The sequence below is a fragment of the Trichosurus vulpecula genome, chromosome 6, assembly GCF_011100635.1.
Source record: "Trichosurus vulpecula isolate mTriVul1 chromosome 6, mTriVul1.pri, whole genome shotgun sequence".
Lineage (NCBI taxonomy): Eukaryota > Metazoa > Chordata > Mammalia > Diprotodontia > Phalangeridae > Trichosurus > Trichosurus vulpecula.
This window is the reverse complement of record NC_050578.1, coordinates 159,046,689-159,058,704: the sequence shown is the minus strand read 5'-3', so window position 1 is coordinate 159,058,704 and position 12,016 is coordinate 159,046,689. Positions and strand designations below refer to the sequence as shown.

The 12,016-nt window shown below is 37.2% G+C and overlaps 1 protein-coding gene across 1 annotated transcript in view; it reads right to left on the bottom strand.

Moving 5' to 3' along the window:
* Positions 1-12,016, bottom strand: part of FRYL (FRY like transcription coactivator) — a 315,130-nt gene that overhangs the window by 96,850 nt on the left and 206,264 nt on the right. Inside the window, exons 25-27 of the mRNA XM_036763836.1 lie at positions 6,119-6,314; positions 4,667-4,791; positions 2,389-2,446 (exon numbers count right to left, since the gene is read on the bottom strand). Of these exons, the coding sequence (XP_036619731.1) occupies positions 2,389-2,446; positions 4,667-4,791; positions 6,119-6,314 (379 nt within the window). The remainder of the gene's footprint in view (positions 1-2,388; positions 2,447-4,666; positions 4,792-6,118; positions 6,315-12,016) is intronic.

Sequence of the window (12,016 nt, the reverse complement as noted above, 5' to 3'; positions counted from 1 at the left end):
GATTTCATTGATATAGGGTGTGCCAGACCCAAACCATAGGTTGTCCAGCCTCTATGGACATGACTTCCATCTATTACTCTATACTGCCTCTCCACAGATACTCAAATTGAATTGAAATTAATTTCTCTTAAAGAATATCAAAGGACATGGAGCTGAAAGAAACCTAAGAGGGAAGGGCAGCTGTTAGAACAATGCTCTTTCTACTAACCCAATGCTGTAATAGAAACAAATTTTTCCTACAACTTTGTTTCAACTCAAATTATGTTCTCACAGGTGGAATTAACATTAGTTGGGGCATATCTATGATTTTGTCAAGCACTTCTCTACTCCTACTATAATCATCTAACACATCATACTTGGATCATCCAACAGTCTCTTCTAACTCAATCGACTGTACACACTAATGAGGCCAAACAAAACTACTCCCTACTTGGCAGTAGGGAGTAGCCAAAATGAAAACAGGCTACACTTCTTCAGAAGGCCCCAGATAGAAAACCTAAGTAAAGGTATAATGAATGATTAAACTATTTTGCAAATAAAGTAGATTAAAAAAAGGAAATTTCAATTAATATCAATTAATTGCACTTATTACTTAAGATTTTTATTTCATGAAATCACATTAAAGTTAAAAAAACTACTTTGCTAAGCAGTACAAGTTTTAATACATTTTTCAGGTTTTCTTACTGTTTATATTTAGCAATGATTGAAAACACGGAAAAAAGGTATGACACTTGCTCCTCTCAGACTAGAGACAGACAGAAAATGGTTGGTCGCCACAGGTCATGGGACAAACAAGAGAGAGTACACAGTGGGAACCCACCTGCCAAGTTACATGATGGGCACAATAGTGACTAGTGGAAGACAATTTAAGCGGGGCATGTACAAAGCACTCCTTACCTCTTTACTTTCTTTTACATCCTCTACATTTTTCGCAGGCCCCCTGAAATTCTTTGGCGAGCCGCAAGTGAACCACAGGCCATGTGTTGTTCAGGCAGGTATCAAACCATTCCTTTGTTGAAAATGGTATCACAACTCTCTCTCTTGTCTATTCCTTATGCCTTTCTGGCTTTTAAGACTTTCCATACAGTAGTCCTACACAACTATTTAATATAATTTTCCAGCATGCATCCTGTTCATCAGATTGATTTCCTCATTGTCCCTGAACGAGTCCTATTCCTCTCATCCTTTTTTCCCTTATGCTATTTCCCTCTCTGTTAATTGCCTCCTCCTTCCTCTTGGTTAATGCAAAGGAGTAGATCGCTTGGTGTAGAAGAAAGTACATTGGTCTGGGAGGCAGAAAACTTGACTTTAAGTCTCAGCTCCAAAATCTATCTACAAGCTAAGTGCACCAGTAGTACAGTGTAGAACAAAGAACATGTGTCCCGAAGTCAGAGAACACAGATTCAAATCCCGGGTCTTCTACTTGTTACTTGTCCAATCTTTAGCAAATTACTTCTCCTTTCTGGGCCTCAATCTCCTCATCCATGAAATAAAGACATTGGAGTAGGTTTCTTCCAACTCTAACACTCTACCAGGGATTGTTGTGAGGAAACCATTTTGGAACCGTCAAGCCCTTCCTATTCATTACCCATGTCAAGGTCCAATTCATTTCTTACTTCCTTAATCAGGTCTACTCTAAGTTGTTCTAGCCTGCCCTGATCTCTCCTACCCTCTCAACACAGATTTCACAGAAACCACACAGTTAAACACTTCAGAGTCTAATCTTGATTCCCTACTTAGAGCATGAATTGTTTAAGGTCAGGGATCACCATTTATATAATTTGGCATCCACCAAAGCATCCAGCTTAGTAACAAACACTTTACTAGTTAGTCTTTAATGCTTGTTCACTGAATCACTGTTTACCAACTGGACTGACTGCAGCCCAAGTCAAGGGTTTTCCAATCTGAACATCCCAGAGATTCAACCTGAGTACATATATAGACTGTAGGAACGGCTGGCTCTGGATTCAGAATGCTCTTTGTTCTCTACTTTCTGGGAAATTATTTTTAGTCACAGAAATCTATGTGTGAGGATGGGACTAATCTTGGAATTGGCAGAGAAGGATATTTTATTATGTATTATAAATTTGCCTTTTCATTTCTTCTAGTTTCAATCTCAGAAAAAAAAAAAGACATGTAGCATGAGAAGAACACAGATTGGCCTTTAAGAGTTAGAAGACTAGGATTCAAGTCACTTAGGCAACTCATTTTAGTAGTGATAGAGAAATAATAAGCAAAGGTTTTCTCTTTATTCAATTCGGGCAATGATTCAAAAAATTCACTATCACATACAGATGGTAATGGAAAAAACAAATGATGCTTCTATAGTACTATGATGAGAAATATACAACTTGTGATTTCAATGCTCAGAATCACTCAACTCCTCACCTCTGGCCTTCTTTCAAGTGCTTCTTTAATTATAGGGTGCAACTCTTCTATTAGTTCTCTAGAAAGAAAAACATAAGTTGCTACATTAATAACTAAGGTGATATAATCAAACTCCATATGAAAATATATACACATAGACCTTTAATTTAACATTAGAACGAACAACCCTAATGTCAATCTGAACTATTGATTTTTAGCATTCAATTTGTGTTGGAAACAGAGATTAGGTCAATCAATTTTGATGTCATTTAAGTATTTCTACATATGCTTCCTAATTATTTCCTAACAGTGAATTCTTTATTAACTAATTATAGTCTCTAAAAAGAATACACTAAAAAGAAAAAAAAAAACCTGAAACAAAATCTGGAGACTCAGCAGCAGAACTTACTGAAAAATATGCAATCAAAATAGTTTTTTAGGATAATTTACTGCCAACATATGCCTTTATTTCATTTTAAAACATAAAATGATTACTTATCAATGTTTAAAACATTTAAAGTTTTATTTTTTGGTTGAAGATTGAGGTAGAAAAATTCAGTTTGCTGATAATTCAGCAAATGAATCTAACTAGGCATTAATGGCAAATGGATGAAATAAGACATAATCATCTCCCTCAAGGATTTTATACTCTACCAGAGGAGATAAGACAGCTGGATCTGAGGTTAGAGGGCATATGTGTGAATATCAGTTTTGCCACTTACAACCTGTGTAACCTTGGGCAAGTTAATTAATCTCCCTGGGCCCCACTTTCCTCACCTATAAAATGAGGAATAGATAATGGTGAAAATCTTTTCAAACTCAAAAATCTATGATGTTTATGAAGATATGGACACAAAATATATAATACAAATTATAATATGGTGAGTGCAAAGGAGAGGTCCAAAAAAGTGCTATGAGAAATTTAAAAAGAAAAGATCACTTCCAGTTGAGAGGACACCAGGAAAACCTTCACAGAGTTTTCAGTATTTCAGCTGGGGCTGGGACTTGGGGATAAAGAACTCCATTACAGGCACCAGAGACAGTAAGAGTTGTCCAGTGACAGGAAAGGTCTGGGCCAGAATGGAGGAACAGTTTGGCTAGAAAGGAAAGGTCACAAAAAGGAGTAATACGATGAATGGCAGGTTGTGGAGCAGGACTGTGAAAGATCTTAGATACACAACTAAAGAGTTGCTACTTTATTCAAGATGTTTTAAGGTGTCATTGTAGTCTGCTGATCAGGGAAGGGATATAGCTGCCCTGGACATTGGGAGTATTATACAGGTGGCAGTATAAAGGATGGACTGGATAGGAAAGAAATTGGAAGAAGGAAGAACAGGTAAGAAGATACTGTAGAAGTATGGGCAAGAGGGAATATGGCGAGGACTGATCTAGGGCAGTGGCAGTAGAAAGAGACAAGATTTGAGTGATGTTTAAGGGGTAAAATTAATAGGACATGGCAAGGGATAGGATGTGGAAGGTGAGACAAAGGGAAGAACAAAGAATGACTTTAAGGTTTTAATCCCGGGTGACTAGAAGGACGGTGGTGATGAACTACAAAATGATGAAAGTTAGGAGGGAGGGGCAGGTTTGGGGGAGCAAGTCTGAGGTTCTAGGAGGATATACAAGCAATATGCAGAAACGGAGCAACGGAACTGTATAAAATACATATATTTGATAGTCATCCCCATAGACATGACTACTTGAAATCACAGAAGGAAATGGGAGAGCCATGTGGGGGAGTGTAGAGAACTAGGCCAAAGTTAGATCCTTCTAGAATGCTGAAGGGGCAAGAGGAGGTTTGGTCATGCAAATAATTCATGACACTTGGGGAAATAATATGTATTGTCATATGATACCTTGTATTGCTGATAAGATTACTTAGGGATATCTTTAAGAAATTTAAAGGAAGATTAGACCTGGACAACATTTTCCTCAAGCAGAATGAAAGAATGTGCTTTATAAATACCTAAAGCACTAAGAATGCTGGTCTATGGTATGCCTGAGACCTAAAAACACATAAGTGTTTCATTTACATTACTTAAAATCCATCTTAGTTTCCGAAAAGTCTGTAAATATAGCATAATACTTGAGGAGGAGAAAAAACAGGGATGCATCATATTAAGGCTCAATTTTCTTATAAAACTAAATAAGGATGGTAGATTCATTTTTCAATTATCACTACATTTAAGAGATGAAGAAACATTATCAAAATCACTACTCCTAGAATTCTAAATAAGTAGCCACTTTTTCTATTTATTATTTACTTATATAGAAAATATAGAGACAAGATAATAATTACCTAAAAGCTCCTGGGTTGGTCCTGCCAAGACCAAGAACAAGGGATTCAGTTATTTCCATGCTCTCAGAGCGCATCATTGGAACTATGTGCTTAAACAAGGAAGAAGGGGATGGAATGCCAATAATCTAGGGGGGAAAAAATACTGTGTTTTTATAGTAGACAAAGTAAACCTACAATCTCATAGCACTAAAAAGAACAAAAATAATTTAACATGTTAAACTATTTTTTGATCAGGGATAATGAATAGACAGACATAAACATTATACAAGCAGCACTGGAAAAAACAAATCAATAAAATTGGCATAACTCAAGGTGGTTAAATAATTTGCCCAAAGTCACACAGCAGGTTAATTACAAACCTGAGCCTAGAACTCAGGTATCTTGATTCCTACTTGGGATGATCTCATCCCTGTGCCAGGCTGGCTCCCCTATCATTTAGGGTTCCATAGAGCCTTTTGGATGCTGATAATGTGGCATGGTGGGGAGAACAGTGGGTTAGAAGGCAGGGGATCTGATTTCTAGTTTGGGCTCCAAAACTCCCCTTATGATTTGGGTAAATTCATTTAATCTCAGAGGGCCTTAGTTTTATCACTTATGAAATGAAGCAACGTGGTGTAGTGGAAAGAATCCTGAATTTGGAGCCAAAGCACTTGGGTTTGAATCTTGGCTCTTGCTGTGAAGCCTTGGGCAAGTCACTTAACCCAACTGGGCTTTAGTGTCCTTATTTGTAAAATGAGAGTGTAAGATAAGGTGAGCTCCAAAGTCCCTTCTGCAATAAGTCTATTGTTCTAGGCTCCTAGGACCAAATCCTAGGACCATATGATCAAAGACAAGATGCTAAGCACCAATATTAAAAGGGAGGTTGCAATCACCCAATTCCTAGGTTTACTTCGATACTTTATGACATCAGAGGCTGTGCTGATGGCCCTTTTTGGGAGACGTTGAAGGCGTAAATTAAAAAACCTCTGTGTTCCCTTTTTACAGCAGGATTCTACAATTCTGTAATATCAACTATCATCCACTTACCTGGATATCACCTAAGTATCATCCTTGCCTCTTATCCGATTATGTATGAGAGGAAACTTCAGTCACCCAGACAAGATCCTACATTTCTCTCTTCTGCCCTTTTAAAATTATACTTACCTTCTAGTCCTAAAAAAATGAATAAAAACTACAAGACGTGCTATAAATACAATATATTTTTAAAAATCTGTAATCATGATCATAAGAACTGTGGCTTTATTGTGAAGAAAATAATATGCATATAGGTGATTAACATTTCATTTCTTTCTGAGTAAATAAATCTTTACTAATCTAAGAAAAACAAAAAATTTGGAAAACATAAAGGAAAGTAAGTGATCATTTAATCCACTTACTTATCTGATAGAAAACAGCCCTATGATTTTTTATTCAACTATTCACTATTACTAGGGAGAGACTTATAACACTTACTTTAGAATCAATGCCATAACCACTGTCAGGAGTAGATGCCAGCGTCTCAGGAGGAGAGCACCTCATGGAACCGGCAGATGTTGAAGAGGATGAGCATGTGGCTGCACTGCAGCAAAGAATCAGGTAGTTTCTCCAAAGTCCAATGTAGGAATCACTGCTTATGGTAGCATTGACTTTTTTAGCATTAATGGGACTACTAGACAAAGATAAAGAGGCAAATATAAATTCAACATAATATACTGTTTTTATTATAGCCAAGAAATATGTATATTAAACGTATTTCAGAAAATTCACCAATACTTCAACGGATCTCTGATCTCATCTGTGGGAGTAATTCCCTCCAGCAGTACAGTCTATCTCATCCTATGTATACATGTTGATATATGTATCCACACAAATGTATCCACATAGATTTATATAAACAAACATATTTGAGGGGAAAGAGATTTCCTGGCACAGCAGGCAGCCAGAGAGAAGGCATGGAGATAGGAAATATAGTGTTGTGTTTGAGAAACAAGAACCAGGTACTATGGCTGAATCATAGAACAAATAGAACAGAGGAAAGCCTAAGAAAACTGGAAAAGTAGGAAGAGACCAGCTTATGAAGAGTTTTAAACGCCAAAGGGAGGAGCTTTTATTGGAGACTGGATGTAACAGGGTGACAGCAACAGAGAGGGAAGGAAGGAGGAACATCATTAGACTTACCCTTTAAAAAAATCTCTTGGGGCAGCTAGGTGGTGCAGTGAATAGAGCACCTGCCCTGGAGTCAGGAGGACCTCAGTTCAAATCCGGCCTCAGACAATTAACACTAGCTGTGTGACCTTGGGCAAGTCACTTAACCCCAATTGCCTTTCCCCCTCCAAAAAAAAATTAGAGCCATAAAAAAATCTCTTTTGGGAGTTGAGTGAAGTATAGACTGGAAATAGGGGAAAGAACTGATGTAATAAGACCTAATATAAGACTACTATAATGGGTCAAGTCAGAGGTGATTAGGAAATGAATGAACTAGGACAGTGACTGTGTGAGTGGAGGGAAGGAGAACTATATAAATGGTGTGGTCGAAACAAAATTTGATAATAGAATGGATATGCAGAATTATGTGAGAAGAAGGAGTAACAGATGACATGAGGGCTGTGAGCCTACGTAACAAGAAGGATAGTGGTAGACACAACAGTAATAAGAAAACTGGGAAGAGGGCACAGATTGTTGGGGAAGATAATGAGTTCTTTGGATATGTAAATGTCTAAATGACAGGTAGCCACGCGGTACTGGAGTTTAGCAAGGTCTAGATACAAAGATCCAAGAAGCATCTGCCTAGAGATGATGACTGAACCCATGGGAACTAAGGAGACCATAGAGCAAGATCGTGTAGAGAGAGAAGAGCAGAGCACTTTGGAGGATACCTACTATTGGAGGGGTGTCACAAGAGAACAGTCTCCAGAGACAAGACAGTATCCAGGAGAAGAAGGCTATCAATTACATTATATGCACAGAGGTCAAGAAAGTCAAAGCTTATGGAAAGGTTAGCAGATTTCATGATTAAGGGATCACTGTCATACTTTAATAAAAAGCTGTCCTCTGACTATGCTTGGTAGAATGCTCAGTATAAAGGAGAATTTTTCTGCATCTACTGAAATAATAATTTGGTTTAAGATAGTTTTGTGTTTAACAAAATTCTGTTGATTTTTTCACCCTAATGTTGAATTATCCTTGCATTCCTGGTACATCTACCTTGGTCATAATAAATTATTTCTAGAATGACTTTCTATGGCATGATGGGATTTCACCTAAAAAGTTACATTCATTTACTATACTGGCCTATAGTTCTCTTTAGCTTATTCTACCTTGGTTTAGGTATTAGGACTATATTTGCCTCATAAATGCAGTTTGGAAGAGAACTATCTTTCATAATTTTTGAGAATTACTGTAGAATTGATAATAGCTTTTTTTAAAAATGTGATAAAATTCTACTACAAATCCATTAAGAGTAGGAGTTTTATTCCCCTTTTGGTAGTTCCTTATGCAAATAAAGAGATTATAATATACACTTCACCCTTTGATCCACAGATTCCACTGAGAGATATTTTGCCCCAAACAGATCACTGATAAAAAGAAAGGGCCCATTTACATAAAAATATTTATAATAACATTTTTTAAGGTAGCAAAGAATTGGAAACAAAGTAAATGCTTATTGATTGTGGAATGGCTAAAGAAACTGTGAAAAATACCATGAATATAAAGAAGCTTGGAAAGACTTACATGAAAAGAAACAAATAACTAAGTAAATGATTTACACAATTATCACAAATACATAAATTGAAAGAACAATAACTACATGAAAAAAGAAAAGGAGTGTTGTGATGTTATAAAAGAGGAGGTTGGCCACAATGAAGAGATATGACAAGGCACCTCCCCAAACTTCTTTGAAGAGATCAGGGGTCCAGAGGTAAGAAACACTGTCAAGACTTTTTTTTTTGTATATTTTTCAGTTTTTTCTGGTTTTTCCCCCTCTTCTTTCTCTTTTTGTTTCTCAAGAAAATTTTTTGGTATATGAAATGGTTTCTTGGAGGGGAGAAAGGAAAGAGGAAGTAATAAAGGGGGAAATTTAAGCAATGTAAAAATAAACAATATCGATAAAAATTTATTTTGAAAAATAAAAAGGCATCATAGGTAACTTTGTAGAGGGCAGTTGCAGTTTAAAACCAGATTATAAAGGCCTTAGAAGACAGTGAAAGGAGAACTAGAGGCACTTACTATAGATTTTCAAGTAGTTTAGCCAAGAAGGGGAGAAGAGATACAGGAAAATAACCAAAGGGGATGGTAGGACAGAGTGAGATTTTTTTTTTTAAAGGATGGAGGAGATATGGATATTTTGTAAGCAAAACATTCTGGAAGCAGAAGATAGGAAGAAACTGAAGACGAGAGGGACAGTGGGGATAATTTTCTGGAAGAGATTCAAGAATGCATGTAGATGGGTTAGCTGCTGCAAGGGCCATCTCTTTATCTGAGGCAGGATTGAAGAACAATATAGTTGGGGGAGATATTTGAGTGCTGTGAGATGATAATAGAGGAAAGGGGAGAGAAGAGGGAGCTCTTAGTTAATGGTCTCAATTTTTTTTTTTTGATGAAATATGAGACATCTTCAGCTGAAAGGGTGGAGATGCAAATGCTGTGGGAGGCCTGAGAAAAAGATGAAAAGGTTAAGGAACAGCCTCTGTGGAGTGTGATATAAAGAGTTTATTAGAAAGGAGTAAAAGAATTGTCTTGCTAAAGTGAGAGCCCAGGTGAGATTAAACAAAATATAAATTTAAAGTGAAAATTTATACAGACTGAGCCACAACTATGAACGAGCTGGTTGTGTGGAGGGTAAGAATGGCTTAATTACTCAGATCCCTATCCTCACCATGCCCAATGATTATATCACTCATCCCATCCCTAACTTGACTGGATATATTACTGAAAGACAAATCTACGTGGACAAGCAGCTGAATAACAGACAGATTTACCCATCTATTAACATATTGCCCTCCTTGTCCCAGTTAACCAAATCTGTATTGGTGAGGGTATGACTAGAAAATATCACGCAGATGTATCTAACTAGCTGTATGCATGTTACGCTACTGATAAAGATGTACAATCCATGACAGCAGTTGTTGGAGAAGAAGCCCTCAACCTCAGACGATCTCCTTTATCTGGAATTTTTGTAGAAGTTTGAAAGTGACTTTATATGAAAACTGCACTGTCTGAAACTTTGGATGTTGGTTGGCTGCTCCTTCGAATCTTTCCCAGAATAATGTTGAAGAGAATCCCTCAAACCACCTTAAGAGAATTTTATCCTTGAGACTCTTTAATAAAGCACTAGCTTCAACTTCATCTCTGTGAAATACTGGTTTTATTCTTCCCTTCCCCCTCTCCCTCCCTCTCTGTATTGGAGTTTACATGTTACCCTGTAATTAAAACAAAGAATAGGTAACATATTATGCCAGTGTTCCTGATGTTTTAAATCAGGGCTGTCCAAAATGCAGCCCATGGCCACATGCCGCCCACAGTGTGATTTATGTGGCCTGCCTACAAACATAGAAATTTGCATAAATGCTTTAGTAAATGAAGCTGAGCTACCACAGAGCTCTCACTAAAAAGGCAAATCAAAATATATTGTCTATTGTTTCAATAAAAACCTAAGGTTGGACAGCCCTGTTTTAAACCGATAGACTTTAAAATATCCTCTATTCAAAAAGCCTCTATCTTCAATGTTTTGTTCAAATGGCTGTAGGGACTGAATTGAAGCTGTCTTTTATTGATGTATGCTTGTACTTGACAGTATATTTAATAGTCTAATTACACCCTAATTATCCGGGTCTCCTGGACCTTATTTCTTTAAATCTCTTCAGGAGAATGTCTACATGAAGTTATAATGCCTTGGCCTCCAAATAAGGGCAAACCTAAGTCCGTATGAGTCTTTAAGGAGGAGCCAAGAGACATATATTTAATCCTTTAGTCCTCCTGCATACCACAGTTCCCATGCTGTTGCCCAGAACAGACTATACTTGCTCTTGCCTATTGGATGTATAGATTAGCAAGGAAAGGCTTTTTTCTCTAGGTTTCACTATGTGTGATGATGACGATGATGATCCCAAAGCACAGAGGCAACCACTGGCCTTGATTCTGACTCTGGAGAGAGGAGGAACTCTTGGGTTTTGCTGCAACTCCTTCTAATTTCGGCACAAAAATTTGCAACTTTTGTACAATTGGTATTTATCTGGTGGCACAGTAAGTTTCCTATTTTATCGTGGTGATCTTTTCAGGACCTCTAATGCAGAAGACTTGTGAAGTCCAGTTATTCTTGTCTGTACTGCAAAAATCAATCAGCTTGTTGGAAAGAGCATAGGAGTAGGCAAACTCACTATCCATTCCATTTTGATAAATTAAGGCAAGTTAGCATTCTGACATGCTATCAGTGTTTAAATCTCAAAAATGTTTACCAAAAACTGAAAGCATAATAGAGAGGGAAAGAGAACAACATGCTAGCACACATAAATGGATATTCTGAACTCTAATATAGAGCATTCTGTTGAAATTTCCCATTTGGTCTGGCTTTCTGACCACCACGGATTCTCTAGGGTTAACTTGGTGGCACAAATACTAACACTGAGTTATTCAGGATTCTCCTTTCTGATGTTATCTCTGCAGCTCTCTTCCATGTAGCTTTTCTGTTGTTTGGTTTCTTAGTGTTATTTGTAACATGGGTGCAATTACAATTTCATTTCCAGTGCATTCCATCCTAAAATTGTGTAAAAACCTTTATTTTTCTTAGGGTAGGAGGGGGTTGGTGGCATGGAAATGTCAACATAAAAAATGGAATATTATAATATAAAAAATGAATGTTAAAATGAAAAAAAATTTATAGTGAACTCAATCAGCATGATTTTGTGATTTTTAATAGCATGTGAAAAGAAACAAAAAGGATTGATGGCAGGAGTAATCCAGAGTTGGAGTTTGGCAAAGTATAATTATACCATGATTCTTAGTATGGTTGTGGGGGAGAAGAAGGATTCAAGACAGGAGGATAGTGTAGAGTTGAACCAGTTCACCAAGGACTGAAGATAAAAGAGGAGTGTGCAGTGCAAAGGTGAGGGTAAGGGAAAGAAGTGAATGAAGGTCATGGTGAGGACAAAGAACAAGACTAATGGAGGAAAGGTTTAAGGAAAAATGAAACGGCAGAAGATTCAGATCACGTAAAGGAATTTTAGAGTACATGAACACAGAAATAGAACCTCCGTGGGTGACAGCTAGATCAAAGTATGATTTTCTTCATCTCCGTGTTTGGCTGAGGTAGAATGGAAGAGCAGGTGTCATGGGAATTGAGTAGAAAGAGGAACAGGGAAGCTACAGAATTAA